Source organism: Vipera ursinii, assembly GCF_947247035.1.
Source record: "Vipera ursinii genome assembly, chromosome: 1".
Classification (NCBI taxonomy): Eukaryota; Metazoa; Chordata; class Lepidosauria; order Squamata; family Viperidae; genus Vipera; species Vipera ursinii.
In genome coordinates, this window is record NC_139512.1 from 223,781,544 (window position 1) to 223,798,102 (window position 16,559).

At 40.2% G+C, this 16,559-nt stretch overlaps 1 protein-coding gene across 8 annotated transcripts in view; it reads right to left on the reverse strand.

The window, feature by feature from the left end:
- Positions 1–1,248: 1,248 nt before the first annotated feature.
- Positions 1,249–16,559, reverse strand: part of ERICH1 (glutamate rich 1) — a 92,476-nt gene continuing 77,165 nt past the window's right edge. For 4 of the 8 annotated variants that reach the window (XM_083348169.1, XM_083348164.1, XM_083348170.1 and 1 more), the window contains 2 exons: positions 15,868–16,062; positions 13,964–14,772 (listed from right to left, as the gene is read on the reverse strand). In XM_083348169.1, coding sequence (XP_083204295.1) covers positions 14,648–14,772; positions 15,868–16,062 — 320 coding nt within the window. In that variant the 3' untranslated portion in view covers positions 13,964–14,647. Of the gene's footprint in view, positions 1,801–6,633; positions 6,847–13,963; positions 14,773–15,867; positions 16,063–16,559 lie in introns of those variants that run through there. The other 4 variants (XM_083348166.1, XM_083348165.1, XM_083348167.1 and 1 more) reach the window with 4 other exon arrangements.

Below are 16,559 nucleotides of genomic sequence, written 5' to 3' on the forward strand. Positions count from 1 at the left end.
GCTTGTCAGAAGGTTGCAAAAGATGATCACGTAGCCCTGGGACACTGGCAACTGTCAAGTGTCTGAATTTTGATCACGTGGATCCTGCAACGGTTGTTAAGTGTGGTCATAAGCCACTTTTTCCAGTTTTGTCGTAACTCTGAATAGTCACTAAATGCATGGTTGTAAGTTGAGGACTACCTGTATTACCAAAACAGTTTCAGAGAATGAACTGCACTCTTAAAAAAAAAAGAGAAGCTGATCATAGCAAGCAAAGTTATATTGAAGATGCAGAAGAAACAGGACAAATGTATAGACCTTGCAGGCTTAATATGGATGCCCAGGGCTTTTTTTTTCATAGAACGCTCAGAACGGAGTTCCGGCACCTTTTTTGGATGGAACCTTGTAGGATAGGCAAGGCAGGTTGTATGACATGTGTGAGTTCCGGCACCTTTTTCTTTTACAAAAAAAAGCACTGTGGATGCGTAATAAAAATATACAACTTACAGAAGCCACTGTATTTAGAGTATTAAGGAGAGAGCTGGGTATTTCTGAGGATAGTGGAATTAATTAGTATATAGCCAGATATATTTGTCAAGGTTCGCGTTCCTCTGTGGTCCTTCAGAAACTGCTGAAATAAGCATTACCTATGCTTCTTAGGGGGTCTGAGACTCAGCAACTTTGGGAGAACGGCAGCATTCTCCCATTTTTGCTGCACCAGCAGGCCAAATGGAAGGAAGGCATGCTTGTATGGGATTTATTAAATGTTAAAAATAGGTGTGTGGTCATATTTTGATCAGAAATTAATAAACTCACCCTGTACTCAGGAGCAGATTTTCTTCTCTATAGAATGCAAAGGCAGAAGCACAAGGAAGCTAGCTTTGGAGTACATGCTTACAAATGGAGTTTTAAGAAATAATATTTATTCTGCATAGTTTCTTTGCATAAATTATTTTGATGTCCCTTAGGGACACTTCTCTCTCTGGTATCTTTTAAAATTTATACAACAAGCACATTTTGGCAGGGGAAGCGTGCAAGTGCTAGATTTCTCTCTTGAAAACCATTATAAACACCTCTGCCAATAATTTGAGCCATTCAGTGAAGGCTGCAGTTCTAAGAGGAACTAATGGACACGCTCGTCTAGAATACCCCCAATATTTACATATTTTTGAGAAAGTCTGCCAAAAACTGACTCTGCTCTATCTGAAAATGACATCCATACATTTTATCATCCCATGTCAAATCAACTCAAATTAAGAATACAGGGAAAAAGATTCACCTTTTATTCTGCTCCTACAGTGAGTATTTTAAATAAAACAACAACAGAGATATATATGATAAGGAAGGCCAATCTTCTCAAGTTTTCCTGTCTTTGCATACCAGACAGTGTGTTTCTCTCTGCTGCCTGTAAATTGGCCTACGAAGTTTCTTCAGCTTGCCCGTGGAGCGATCAATCAAAAGAGTTTCTGAGCTTTGTTCAAAGTGAATTAAGTGGAAAAAAAGAACAACAGACTTCTCTAGTTCAAGTCACAGCTCTTGCGATCCACGTTGCAGCCAACATCTTAAATCAATGCTGGAACTTGCTGGCTTGTAATGCTGCCACTCTAAATCTCTTGGAAGAAAAACAAAGTGGGGTGGAGTTCATTTTATTCAAGGACTTCCCCCACCCCCCAAAAATTTTTTTCTCAGATTCAAATCAGAGTTTTAGATCTTAATTCTGTACTGATGGACATTCTCATTCGGCTCATTTCCTGTCCTTCTTTCCAGAAAGGATATCTGTAATCCAGTAGCGAAACAAAGAAGAGACTGCCGTGACTTGATCTACGAAAGAGAAAACAAATTCTTCACAAAACCTGACAACATTTTTTGCAAGCCTGTTATCTTACGATAGAACTAAAAAGTCTTTGCAATTCCTTTAATGAAGCATTTCAAGAACCTTGGTAATCGTTTTACAAAAATCTCCAACCGGTTGATCTCCAATACAAAAATTGCTTCCGGCAAAGAGCTTTCCAGACTTATACCATGAAGTACTGGACTTTTCCACATTACCACTTTGATCTAGTAGTTAAGGTCCTGGAATCTGAGCGGGGAACCTGGATTCTGATCCTGTCTTAAGTACAGAAAGCAACTGGATGGTCTGTGGCCACTCACTCTCTTTCAGTCCTGGGGAAAAGGCATTAACAAACCTCCTCAAAAAATGCTGCCCAGATGGACTTGTCGGTGTAATTACCAGAAGTCAAGGCTGAGTGGAAGACTAAAAACAAATAGAAAACCCCAGGCCATTCTCTCCAACGCATTGCTTTCCATTTTCAATATACTTGCCACTCCCCTATGCCACTAATTGTACTGGTTTCCTTTCAGTCCTCAGTTTTACTGCCAGACTTGCCTCCTTCTCCTTTTGGGGGGCTAAACATTTCCTCTGTACATTTCCCCACCTTTGACTGCCAGTATACACGTTGGTTTTTTTTTATTCTCTTTTCTCCCTGTCTCTGCCTCTGCTTTTTCGTTTCTCTCTGAATGCCTTCTCGTGCCTGGCTCTGATTTCTGGAAGACCTGACTCTTTCCAGTTTCAGCTGTGGTGCCGTTGCTAGCAGCAAGTGTCTTAAAACATTATTCCGGAGGGACTGAGGTCTTTGAAAAGACACCACCAACAAGCTGCCGGCATCAAGTTCCCTTCGTCCAGTGCGCTCCCACAGGGAGTGCCGCCAGTAAGAGATTGCCGGCGGGTAACACCCAGGGATAGGGCCTTCTCAGTGGGGGCGCCTGCCCTTTGGAACCAGCTGCCAGTGGAGCTGAGGACTGCCCCCGACCTCCGTTCATTCCGCCGGGGCCTGAAGACCTGGCTCTTCGAGCTCTCTGGCCCAGGCTGAGGATTAATTTATTTTAATTGGGGCTTTATTTATACAGGGATAAATTTAATCTTTTTTTAAACTTGGTTTTTTAACTTTTGTATTTTTGGTTTTTAATTACCCTGTAAACCGCCCTGAGTCCTCCGGGAAAGGGCGGTATATAAATGTAATAAAATAAATAAATAAATAAATAAACCTCTGCTTAAACTGATCTTCTGGTTAGGACTCCTAGTTCCTTAACACTTATCCAGTTCAGTTCGTTGATTTGGGTTTCTTACTCAAAAATCTCTCTTAATATCTGTTTTCCCCGTTCTCCCTCTTTTGCTACTTCTCTTTAACGCAAAATCCTCTCTCTCTTTGCAATTCATTAGTTTCCCCACTCCCATTCCTGCCTTTCCCCTCTGTTCCTTTATTTTTTAAAAATAGGAATCAGTACATAGGCAAAGTCTTGTTTGGTTTAAAACTTTAGAGTGCCTAGTAATTTACACATTTTATCAATGAGGTATGATTAGACGCAACTGTGATCTGCCCCAAGTTTGTTTACTTAAAATCATGTTGTTTCCAGGTATGCAGATGCATGCAAAGCTTAACTTTTTAATTTTTGCTAATAGGGCAGAAGGAAAAAAAGAATACCTCTACATATTATATAAGTGTTGTAACTTGAGAATAACCCAGAAATGTTGCTTGCAGGGAAATTCCTTGAATATCTGATGGAAGGCTACAGGCATGAAAAATTTACTTTTCATCCTGGTAAGTATGCATAAGCTTGGAGGCTATGCATATTAAAGAAGCTATACAGCATAGCCATAAATTAAGAACATTAATATTTTCAAAGCAAAAACACAATATCTGTCTCAAAGGCTCTTCTTATAACTTTTCACCCGTAAATGTTCCTAGCAATTTTTAGTAGCCTAACCCAATTGTTTCTTTAAATACACTGATGTCATATGCCAAATCTACAGTGTTTGTGACCCATCTGATACCACACATATTCACATGGAAATTAATTGGAATATTACCACTGCAGACACAGAGGAAAATATACTAATGATAGCTAACATCCATCTCTGGCACACATGCAATTGGTGTAATTTAAATTCTTAAGATAAGTGGCTGTAGCTGGCAAAACTTGTGTTTGTTCAGACCAGTTAGTACCTGTTTGAGGGATCAAAGGAGAACATCAGGACAGTAGGACAAAAGTGAGAAAAAATGTGCACTATCACAATATCCTAGAAGAGGATAAAATCAAACTACTTCCATATGTATCAGGTGTAAGAAGTCAGGGACCAGGATGTTCAAAAATACAGGACTACAAGTTTATTTCATACTACCTATTTACACGAATCTGAACTATTAATGGTCAAGGCAACTTGGTACCAGAGAAGAGTCAACAGACTTCAAGGGGTGGGGTGGGGGGGCGAGGTGGACTTATGTCTCTTATGGGGCATAGAGACTCCAAACTGATGAGGCACTTTACCCTGCCCTCAAATTCAGCCTGGTCATCTCTTACATAAGGGTATAAAGAAAAATGATTCAGACATCCCTATGAAGTCACCAGAAATCAAATTTGATCTGAGGGCACCTTTACTTTTGAAGAATAGAATCTAACTTTAATAAAGGCAGCCTTTGTCATCTGTAGTCTCGTGATACCTCATTTTACATATCCAGAGTTTGTACATGCGTAAACATTTTGTTTATCCATAGTTTGGGGTGTGGTGTTTGGTGTTTTTTTGTTATTCTTTGTCCCAAATTTTATATGCAAATGTATTTATTTATTCTTAAGGATTAAGGCTGGGTTACTTATACCTGTATTTCTTTCTCTTTTGGTCATGATAGCTTATGCTAGCCTAGTTATGAGCTAAGCAGTCTGTGGGCAGCACAAGCAACCCACAGAGTGATCAAGAGTCTCCTTCAAGAGAAGGAGCAGAGAAGCCATATGAGCCAATCAAGATGAAGAAGGCCAGCAGCTACAACAAAGTCATGTAGAGCCTCACCCAGTGAGATCCATTGTGAGCATAAAGGAGATGATATCTTGCAGACAACAGCTACAGGAAGACCTAAACTCCTAATTCCAAAAGACACAAAATCTCATTACAGGCAGTCCTCAACTTCACAAAGCTACAATTACAGGTAGTCCTTGACTTATGATTACAATTGAACCCAAAATTTCTGTGGCTAAGCGAGACAGTTGCTAAGTGAGTTTTGCCCCATCTTACAATTTTTCTTGCCACAGTTGTGAAGTGAATCATTGCAGCTGTTAACAATAACGTGGTTTTTAAATGAATCTGGTCTTCCCAATGATTTTGCTTGTCAGAAGATCGCAAAAAGTGATCACATGACCCTGGGATACTGCAACCATCATAAATACGAGTCAGCTGCCAAGCATCTGAATTTGGATCATGTGACCATGGAGATGCTGCAATGGTCACAAATGTGAAAAATGACCCTTAGTCATTTTTTTTCCAGTTCTGCTGAATGGTGACTAAATGAACTGTGGTAAGTCAAGTTTTGTCATCTGTAGCAGTGGTCCCCAGCCTTTCTGGCTTGGTAGCCTGGCCTGGCGTGGGGAGTGAGAGGACGAATTTGTTGCAGGCGTGCGTGTGTGCACAGCTCCATTTGTGCGAGTGGTGCTCGCGTGCTTTCCACTTGTGCGAATGGAGCTTCATGCACAAGGGAAGGGTGCTTGTGCAAGAAGTTCCACTCGCATGAGCGGCAGGCACTTGCAGGTGAAGCTCCACTCATTTGAGCGGAGGCTGCTTGCGCGTGAAGCTCCATTTGCACAAATGGAATTTGTGCACGAGCACAAGTGCCCTCCCTCGTGCAAGTGGAGCTCTGCACAAGTGCACGCTTGCCCATCACTCATGAGAGTAGAACGTCATGCGCATGCGCTTGCCCATCTCTCCCGCCGCCTGTTTCAAACACAGTAGTGGGCTGTAGCCCAGGGGTTGGGGACCTCCGACCTATAGTTTTAGGCTGGACTGGTATGCCCACAGAAAATAAGAGTATAATTGCAGCCATCTATACTTGCTAAATGCTAAACGTCTTCTGCACGATTCAATTTTTATTACTAGTCTAGAGAATTCACAGAATTGTTAGAGGACAATTCCAGAGTTCCTTTTTGTTAAGTGCTTAGAAGACATTTTTAGCTCTCTAGTGGGTGATAATTTCCAAGGCAACACAAAAGAGGACTATTTTTGACTTGATGCTTGCTGACAAGAAAGAAAGAAAGTGTTAACAGTCTGGCTTAAAAGAAGAGAGGATTTTAAGGCCAAAGAAATGGTTTGGTTATCTGAGTGAAGGAGAACCTCTTTGAGATGATGGCATTCCAAACTTAAAAGACTTCTGGCTATGCCTCTTCCAAGATTTGGCTAAGCCTATCTCAAATTTACATGTGAAATGCTGGTCTTGCTAGCAGCCTCATATTTCCTGGTTTCCAGTTGTGCTAAAGTCCATGAAGGGCCCACCAGAAGGTGCCCCTTTCATCTAGCTCAGGGGTAGGCAACCTTGGCTCTTTTATGACTCATGGACTTCAACTCCCAGAATTCTGGGAGTTGAAGTCCATGAGTCATAAAAGAGCCGAGGTTGCCTACCCATGATCTAGCTCATTATGCTCATATTCCAAGAAATCTGCTTTATTTGGTCAAGAGTAGGATTGGAAGCAGCTGGCCTGACAATGAATTTATACAACAACAACACCTTTTATCACTGTGAGGAAAGAAACTCACATTTATACCTGGGAAGCAATATATTTTCCATACGTTTATTTATTACAAAAGGGTCCGATTGGTTCAGTGCTTGCCTTAATAACCAGAGGGTGGGTGCTTCCTACTGACACAGCACCCAAGATCTTCAGATGGATTCAGATTAAGTGATGGTCATGACTCTTTCCATTTTGATGGCTCAAAAAGTGACATCAATTTTCTGTGATTTCAGCAGTAGGAAATATTACATCTCTTGGGGTGCACAACATGACATCTGCCTTTCCAAATGTTGCTGGGCTGTCAACTACTTTGTGCTACTAAAATAAATTTAATAAATAAACAATAAGCCAACATTTAAGGATCTCACTCTCACTCTCTCTCTCTCTCTCTCTCTCACTCACTCACTCACTCACTCATTCACTCTTTTGAAGTTGCTGGAAGCTAGAAGCAAATATACTGCTCAAAAAAAATAAAGGGAACACTTAAACAACACAATGTACCGTATTTAATAGTAGGATGTCTTATCTTGTGTTCCCTTTATTTTTTTGAGCAGTATACTTATTCCAATTGTACCAACAACTTCCAAGGCCAACATGCTGAAAATTTCATGAGGAATAACCTACTACCATTGGACATACGTTGACTGCTATTGGATTAGTAGCACGGAGGTTGACAAACTCCTCTGAATAGATCCAAATAATGTGAGCAAGCAGAGCCCCAACCAAAAGTTTGTCTAGAAAACAATCAACCATTATACTCAATGCCTTTATTTTTAATCTCCAAGGAACCTCTTAGTCCATAAGGTGTAGGTCGTCAGTCATGAACGTGGGTGCCACATACAGCAGAGGGAATTAAAGTTTGTTGACTGTCTAGGCAAGAGAAAATGAAGCTGTGACTCAGGACCATGCCTGCACTTTTAGATGTGTCAAGCTGCTGTCTTTGTCTCAGGAGACCAAAAGTAATGAAGATGCATGATGCATGGATGTGCACTTGTTTTACAGGGAAAACTGCACCCATGCTTCCCTAATCTAATTTATATCATACCATTTGATGAATGTGGACTTACGCCTGGGTTTGTTTTACAGCCTTAAAGACAGTATGATGTATTTTATTTTTAACAGCTTGTTTCATAATGTTAAAAAAAGGAATGGTGTTCCTGTGGCTTTATGTTCGATGAAACAAAGACACAAAATAAAAGCAGGACAATTACATTCATCATTCAAATAGGACATGTGGTTAAGATCACAGTAGAAAATACATTCCAAGGAGTCATTCCATATAGAACAGCTGGAGATTCAGGAGCAGTAAACTTGGAGAACTGTTATGTTGTACAAAGGGCTGCAACTTTGGCAACTCTTTGTTGTCAGATATGATTAGGGTTCCTTAGAACAGACATGTCAAGCTTGCGATGTCACGTGACGTCACGCAACATATTGGAACTTTTTCCCCATTGCCGGCAATGGGGTGGGCGCAGTTTCCTTGTGACACGTCCGGCCCACCGGCTGGCAGTTTGACACCCCTGCCTTAGAAGGACTAAAAATAAAATTTCTATACATTAAAAAGGGAATTACAAGCTCATATAACAAGCAATTTCTTAGGCTGCACTTCTATACTTATTTTTTTGGTAAGGCTACTGTACACTAGATGCCAGCAAATATTGTAGAAAACTCCCTCTGTTGCCATCTTCTGGTTATCTAGATTTCTGCAGCCTACATGTACCATGTTTTCCTGAAAATAAGACCAGGTCCTTTTTTCTTTTTTTTTCTTTTTTGCCTCCAAAAGAGGTACCAAGCCTTATTTTCAGCGGATGTCTTTTATACTCACCTCCAGCACTGACAGCTCCGCCCAGCCGGTCCACTTTTTCTGTGGCTGAAGAAGCAGCTGCATTCCGGTCTGCATTTTGCAATCAGGCCATTCCGGAAGGCCTATGCAGCCGAGTACCGAGCTTGGTTTCTCGGTTCTCAGCTGCAGAGGTCTTGCAGAACCAAGCTATGGATTGAATCCAGAGCTTGGTTCTCAGCTGCACTGGCCTTCCAGAAAGGCCTCTGACTGAGAAATGCTGGCCTGGCTATAGAAGAAGTGGGCCGGTGAGGAGAGGGGCGCCTGGGGCAGCTCTATACCCCCACCCCAGCTTGATTTGTAGGTGTGTGCCTTGCCCCAAAACTAGGGCTTATTTTTGGGGTAGGGCTTATATCAGGCCCACCCCCAAAATCAAGCTAGGACTTATTTTCAGGGTAGGTCTTACTTTTGGAGAAACACAGTAGTGGTAATTAATGTGTAAGCTGCCCTCTGATTTTGCTCCAGTACAAGTCCCAAGGCTGCAGTGCGCATGCATATCGACATTTGTATCTTGGTATTTTCTCTCTCACCATACCTGTGTTTCTATTCTACTGCAGTAAATAGGACCGCTTTATATGGTCATGTCCATTCATGTGATTTACAAGGAGAAAACTCGAATATGAAGGGAAAATAAATACTGTAGAATATCGGTGACACAAATATGTATAGCTTCACCAAGTAAAACATAGGCACACGTTTTAATTTTTTTTAAAAAAAGCACACCCAACTTCAATCAGAAGCTTATAGGTGAGTTTATTTATTTATTTTATTGTATTTCGGCCTTTCCCCAATGAGCTCAGTGCTATATATTTCAATGAAATCCTACCAGTGATTAAGCTAATAGACTTAGGCAGAGCATATACGATCAGCCCTGCGAGATAACCCAAACTTGGAAACCAAAGACGTGAAAGCTAATGCTACTTTTATTATCAGATTATGGTAAGAGAATCTAGCAAGTCTGAATCCTTTTATCATCCTAAGAACTACGGAGGATCAAGTCTGAAATGCTTTCCCTAATTCTATTTCTTCTCCAGACCCAGATTTCTTTTATGTGACTGGCTCATGGTAACGCCTCTTCTTCCTGTTCTCAATGTTAATCCTTTGGCTTATTACATACATGTGGTCCTTGACCTACAACAACAATTCAGCCCCAAATTTCCATTGCTAAGCAAGGTAGCTTAGCAATGTCAAGTGGGTTTCGCCCCCTGTTTTTGACCTTTTTGCCACAGTTGTTAAACAAACTACTGCAGTTGTTAAGTGAATCATGCAGTGGTTAAGCAAATCCGGATTCCCCCATTGTCTTTGCTTGCCAGAAGCTGGCTGAGAAGGTTACAAACGGTGATCACATGACCCTGGGACAGTGCAATTGTCCTAAATGCATGCCAGTTGTCAAGCACTTGAATTTTGATCATGTGACCGAGGGGATACTGCAATGGTTGTTAAGGTTGAAAGATGGTCATAAGCCACTTTTTTCAGGGTCATTGTAATTTCGAATGGTCACTAAATGGATGGTTTTAAGTCAAGGACTACTTGTTTACTCTGCACTTCCAAACACTTGCCTTCACCCTTGGCCTCTTGGAGCAGATCTGTCTGAATTAAAGCTAGTATGATTGTACCACAACCAATATAGTTACTGGGACAGATGGGCCAATTGTCTTATGGCAGGATTTTGTTTCTAAATATATATATTTTAATTCCTTAACTGCATAAGAATAGCCCTGCTGGATTTGGCTTCAGTTAATCTTAGTTAGTTCAGCGTTTTGTTTCGGCACAGCTTCCTTTAATTGCAACTTTCTGAAACAAAGTATGACATATTTTGATGCATGAAAAGTATAAAATAAGAGCCACAAAATTAACTTTTACATTAAATAACTATTTTTGGGAAATCATTCCTTTCACCATTGAAAAACTGCCTTTTATCTAGCTCTTTATCTGGTATGTGAGATTTAAAATAACTATGTCATTGATTAGCTCAAAGGCAGTGATTAAATGCTTTAAAATGCAGGAATGATACATTTTTTTTGCAGGCTGTTAAGTCTATCCATATGATCTACTTTGCATATTTTCTCCGATATGCATGGTGATAAAGAAAGCTTGTATCTGGCCATGTTTTGGGATGACAGAACCTTTGAAAGAATTGTTTAATTATGAAATATCTACAACATTCCAAAAGACTTTCCAATTATTTTGGCCTTTTTGGAAATCTGTGTCAGAAGGATTCTTACAATCTTATTGGTTGGAAAGTACAAAGGAATCTGAGTTTCAAAATATTTTGCAACATAACACATGACTCATCAGAATGCTCTGGATGAGAATATTATATAATTTTTGCTTGAGATGTTATGGGTACCTGAGCATAAATGTTTTAAATGCTTTCAATTAAAAAACCAATTCAATAGGAACCTGCCACAATGGAAGACAAAACATTCAGCATGACCTTTGTTTCCCAGAATGCTTCTGGACCTCACATGGATCACACAAGCAACCGAATGTACTTCTCCATCAAATTTTGTCAGGTTACACTGGTACATATGTTGTCTTAAAACATAAGCATGACTTTCACACAGGCATCACAAGAAAGATTTAAAAAACCTTGTAAAAAGTTTGAATTAGAAAATATATTTTTGCAAGATTAATGGTTTAAAGTACAAAATCGTTACATGCAGAAGAAATAAAAGGAAGGCATGTATCATCCCTGTTCATATCCAAACACAAGGATCTACAGCAGGCATGTCAAACTCACAACGTCACATGATGTCGCGCAACATATTGGGACTTTTCCCCCATTGCCGGCAATAGAGTGGGCGCGGTTTCGGCATGACTCATCCGGCCGGCAGTTTGACATGCCTGATCTACAGAATCTGCTTTGCCAGAATGATGAAACAAACATGGCAATGTCATGTCTTTATGTACATGGGATATCACTCTTAACATACAAAAGTGTGGAGCTTACACTGTAATGTTCATATTGTCACTTGCTTCCATCTTACTCCCATGGATGGCAATGACTCCATAGAATTATTTTTTATTTTTTTCTCTAGTGGATGCAATAATCCATACTCTAGCTATTTTGAGGTGAAGGCCATGTTTGTCTTTTACATTTCCAAAATTGCCATACTAAGCACAATAGAATGTTATGAATTCCTAATCCACTGGCAACAGCTCTCACCATCAAAGATAAAAAGACAAAGCTGTATTTACAGAAGGTAATATACTTCCTATAATCTCTTAAGTAAACTGTAAAACTATGGATCACAAATCTTTGCTCACAGGAATACATAGCCAAATATGGAACAAAGTCCCTTGTGCACCAGATCTCTTTCAGTATCCAGTGTATTCAGATGGCAATAAATGTTAAATAAACAGAATTGAAATCGGTGCGCAAATTAAACTGTGGGACTGATCCACAGGTAACCCCTTCTCCAAATTTTATTGCTAACATCACTGGATACATTGGGGCAATATATTTCTAGCTGGCTAGAAATAGCTAGCTCAGAAAAACAATGGATCTAGATCGTTCTTTCTTACACATTAATCTTAGAACAAATTTTTGTTTTTTGCTGAATTGAACCCATGAGAGCTTCACTGTATCTAAAATGGCTTTTAATTTATTATCATCAAGGGGAATTCTATCAAGAAATAAATCTCTGAATTTAATGCCTTTCTGCTGCTATTAATTGCATGAATTTATCTCAGTGGTACTGTAAAAGCTGGCATAAAAGAGGACAACTAGTGAATAACTCAGTGCCAGAAATTGTCCCCATTTTTCCTAAGCAAGCAAATTATTCTCTAAAATTGATTCAAAATGGATTCGGTAACTTTCCTTGGCAACAGACTGAAAGGATAATGCTCCTCCAAAAAGAAAAAAAAAGAAAAGAAACAACACCAATTTCAATTGTTGCCGACCACAGCCATCTTAGAAAAAGCTTTACGTATAAAGGTAATTCTCGGGTTACGGATGTAATAGAGCCTGCCAAGTATATTCATTATCTGAGGATTCGTTAACTGGATCATGTTCAATGAATGTGCTCCCTCTCTGCTTTACCCAATGCATTTGCTAATCGAATAAGCAGGTCACTGAGTGCACATGACGTATCTCAGGGTGGGGAAGACCATGGGAGGCTTAGTGTTTCCGACTGCCCAAGGCTTCCCCCGACCCACTGAGATATCTCATGCTTCTCCCCCCCTCCCCCCGTCCTGGCCCACTGGGCCTGTGGAGATTCACTTACCTTTTGAAGATCTCTATGATCAAGCAATCTGTCTCTTCTCCAGCCTCTCTGCCTCAGGTTTCTTTGCCTGCTCCTGGCACTACAAAAGCAGAGCGGTAAGAGCAGAAGCAGAGCGGGAGGAACCCATCCTGCTCAGCTTGGCTGGCTCACCAAGGCTGCCTGCACAGGACACCCCATCTGCTCTTGGAGCACCGGGCAACCTTGGTGAGTCTGAAGGAGTATGAGATCGCATCCCTGAAGACTTCTGTTCTCTGGGGCAAAAGCTTTTGGTGTAGAGAACAGAAGCTTCTGAGGACTCCAATCTCACACTCCTTGAGGCCTCTGTTTTCCACACCAATCGTTTTTGCAAAGGGACAGAGGCTTGAAGCAGTGCAAGATCGCTCTCCCGAAACCTTCCATCCCTTTTCAAAAGCTTTTGGCGGAGAGATTGGAAGTCTTTGGGGACGCGATCTCGCACTCCTTCAGGCTTCTGTCCTCTACGCCAAAAGCACTCACCGAGGCTATCTGGGCGCTCCAAAAGGCGGATCAGGTATCCTGTGCAGGCAGCCTTGGTGAGCCAGCCAAGCTGAGCAGGGCACGCACGTCCCGCTCTGCCTTTATTCTCACCGCTCTGCTTCGGAACGCCCGGAGCAAGCAAAGAAACCGAGCCGCTACGCAAAACCCACAGCAGAAAGGCTGGAGAAGAGACAGCTTGCTTGAAGAGAGAGAACGAGTGGTCAGCTTTTTCTGGAACTCTGGATGTTCGAAAGGTAAGTGAGCAATTGGTAACGGGTTGAGGAGGAGCCGGTGGACTAGAATAGCAGGGCCAGTGCCTGTTAGGTCTCTGTGGGAGGTGGGAAATAGGCAGAGGGAATGATGTATTGTCTCTGTGGTCGGTCGTAAGAGTGAACGACTGCCATGAGGTAGCAGCATTTGTAATTTTGGGACTGTGTTGCAAGTACTTTTGGGAGGAGGGGGGGTCGTAACTTTGAACTGTCACTAAGGGAACTGTCGTAACTTGAAAACTACCTGTAACTATATATTGAAAAATGATCCACTTACTTCAAGTAGAACAGCTGAGGGAAAAATCCTAGATTCTTCCCTCAACATAGAAACATATTCTGCATTTTTTAAAATTTAGTGGATATGAACATAAAAAAGTTTAGCAATACATCCTGTTTGCAAAACTCATTTTCATAACAAAGCAAAAAAAGCAATTATTGTGATTTTTGTAATGTCTTTTTTAGCTATCTTAATCATTGCATTATAATTCTAAGTAGTAACTGGCCTATATCTTTAGTCATGTGTATTCCCAAGCATAAACTTGTGAAATTGAAGATTTAACTGAAATAACTAGAAATATATTGCCAACAAAAGAGTTCCAACTTTTTACACTTTATTATTAAACCTGGATAAGCTTGAAATAAAAAAACAACTCACACACGTGTACCTAAAATAACTGTGCTCTTAACCTTCAACAGGTTAGATAAAAACAATATGTATATCATACTGTATACAAACATTAATAATAATATTATTTATTTGTATCCCACCTTTATTATTTTTACAAATAACTGATGGCAGCAAACATAACCAACACACTTTCCTCCTCCTATTTTCCCTAGAACAACAACTCTGTGAGGTGGGTTGGGCTGAGAGAGAATAACTGGCCCAAGATCACCTAGCCAGCTTTCATGGCTAAGCCGGGATTTGAACTCACTGCTTCCCACTTTCTAGCCTGGTGTCTTAACCACTACACCACACTGATTCCCGTTAAATAGTACTCCCTTAAGGAAATGGAAATTGTAGCAAACAAAGGAAATAAATTTGTAACTATCAGATCAAAAATCAAAACAATTAACATTTCAAAGACCTTCATTCTAGATAAATGAGTAATAAACAGCTAATACACAATAATATATTATATTAGATATCCAAATTATGGAATGATATGTTCTAATGAAGCTAACTGGATCAGTTCAAATAACAGTCTATGTTATCTTTTGATCAATTTTTCAATTATAGAAGCTAGGATATTTTTATTTCAATTTAACAGTGCAATTTTTTTACTTTATTTTTCTGCCTTCAAGTCAATTCTAGACTCCTGGTGAGAAATCCAGGCAGTTCTTCTTAGCAACATTTTGGTTTGTCCATGCCTTCTTCCTAGGGCTGAGAGAAGGGGACCAGCCGACAGGCCTAAAGGGGAAGTAGAACTCACCATCTCCTAGTTTCTAAATGCCTTAAACAACAAACGGGCTCTCATAAATCTATTGATCGTTTGTAGCGGGTAGGATATTTTTATTCTTGATTTAGCGTAGAAATTAACGTACATGAATTTACTGAAAGAAGGATCTGATACTCTCCTCATTTCGACATGTAGTTGCTTACTGGATGCAATGAGTGAATTTCCCACAAAATGAAAGTATGAATCAAGGGGCAGACATACCGCTAATGTACTGTATAATGGTGACCGTTAGGATTCTTTGTGACCCTATAGCAAATTATTTCCTTTCTCTCTGCTAGGGAATGTAGTACCCATTTGCTCTACATGTTCTACACTTCTAAGGAAAGTGTACTAAGAAATTAACTACAATAGCTTCCTTTTATTCACCTTAAACTTTAATCTCTTATTGTCATTGTATAAAACAAAGCTTTTTCATACCTGCTGGAGTTTTCTCCCCCCCCCCCCCCCCCGCTAAGAATCAAGCATTCCATGAACTGGAACTTGATATATGCCAGCCAAAGATATTCTGGCAAAGATGCTGTTCCATTTATAGGGGATACATTATATAGTAATAAGCAAAACCTTGATAGACAGATCTGTACGTTTTCTTTCTGGGCTAGGAGTCTTTCCATAAAATAAGGGGCAGGGCTAGGATTAAATTTGATTTCATTTCATTAAACTAAATTAAATATACTTAAGATGATTATTCTCCTGTCATATATTTAATAAATATCTCCCGTCTGTCGGAACACAGATTACATTTGAGAACCATTTTCAGAGCTATCTGGCAGCTGCACAGAAACTGCAAAAGATCATGGAAAGCCACGACTGACCAAAAATCTATTTCAAGATTTAAATTCTCTTTTCCCGTAGAAGGAACTTATTTGAAGTTAGAAAAAAACAATCTACACTGTGTCCTGCAAAGACACTCTGAACAAAACCCTTTGTATTTACACGAACATTAATTATTAAAAAAGAAGAAATGGAAATGCTTGAGAGGAATAATTTTATAGGAAATCTGCATCCGAGAGGGAATCGTGTCACCAGCTTGGGTGCCTTCAACCTACCATGAGGCATCTCTGAATGAGTGCTGAGGTCTTTCAAGGCAACATTTAGTTCCTCCACATTCTGCAGGAGAACAAATGATTTAATTTGACGTAGACGTGTGATATCCGATGATGACAGCTTGCCAGATTCCAGACTCTTCAAAACCCCATGGATGCTTCTGGAGCTCTCAGCTGACTCTGCACATTTTGATAGCTCTTAAGGGAAAGAAAAAAGTAGCAGTCAGCAAGGTTTCTCTTGTTTACAGTGTACAGATAGTCTTCGACTTACAACAATTCATTTAACAACCATCCAAAGTTACAAAGGCACTGAAAAAAGTGACTTATGATAGTTTTTCACACTTAATGACCGTTGTAGAATCCCCATGGTCATGTGATCAAAATTTGGACACTTGGCAACTGGTATGGATTTATGACGATTGCAGTATCCTGGGTTCACCTGACCACCTTTTGTAACCTTCTGACAAGCAAAGTTCATGGGAAAGCCAGATTCACTTAACAACCATGTTACTAAATTAACATCTGCAGTGATTCATTTACCAACTGTGGCAAGAAAGGTAGAAAAAGGGGGCAAGACTCACTTAACTATCCCTCTTAGCGACAGAAATTTTGGGCTCAATTGTGGTGGTAAGTTGAGGACTACCTGTATGTAAAGGTTCGTATTTGCCTTTTCACTCCATTGTTTTACTTTTGTC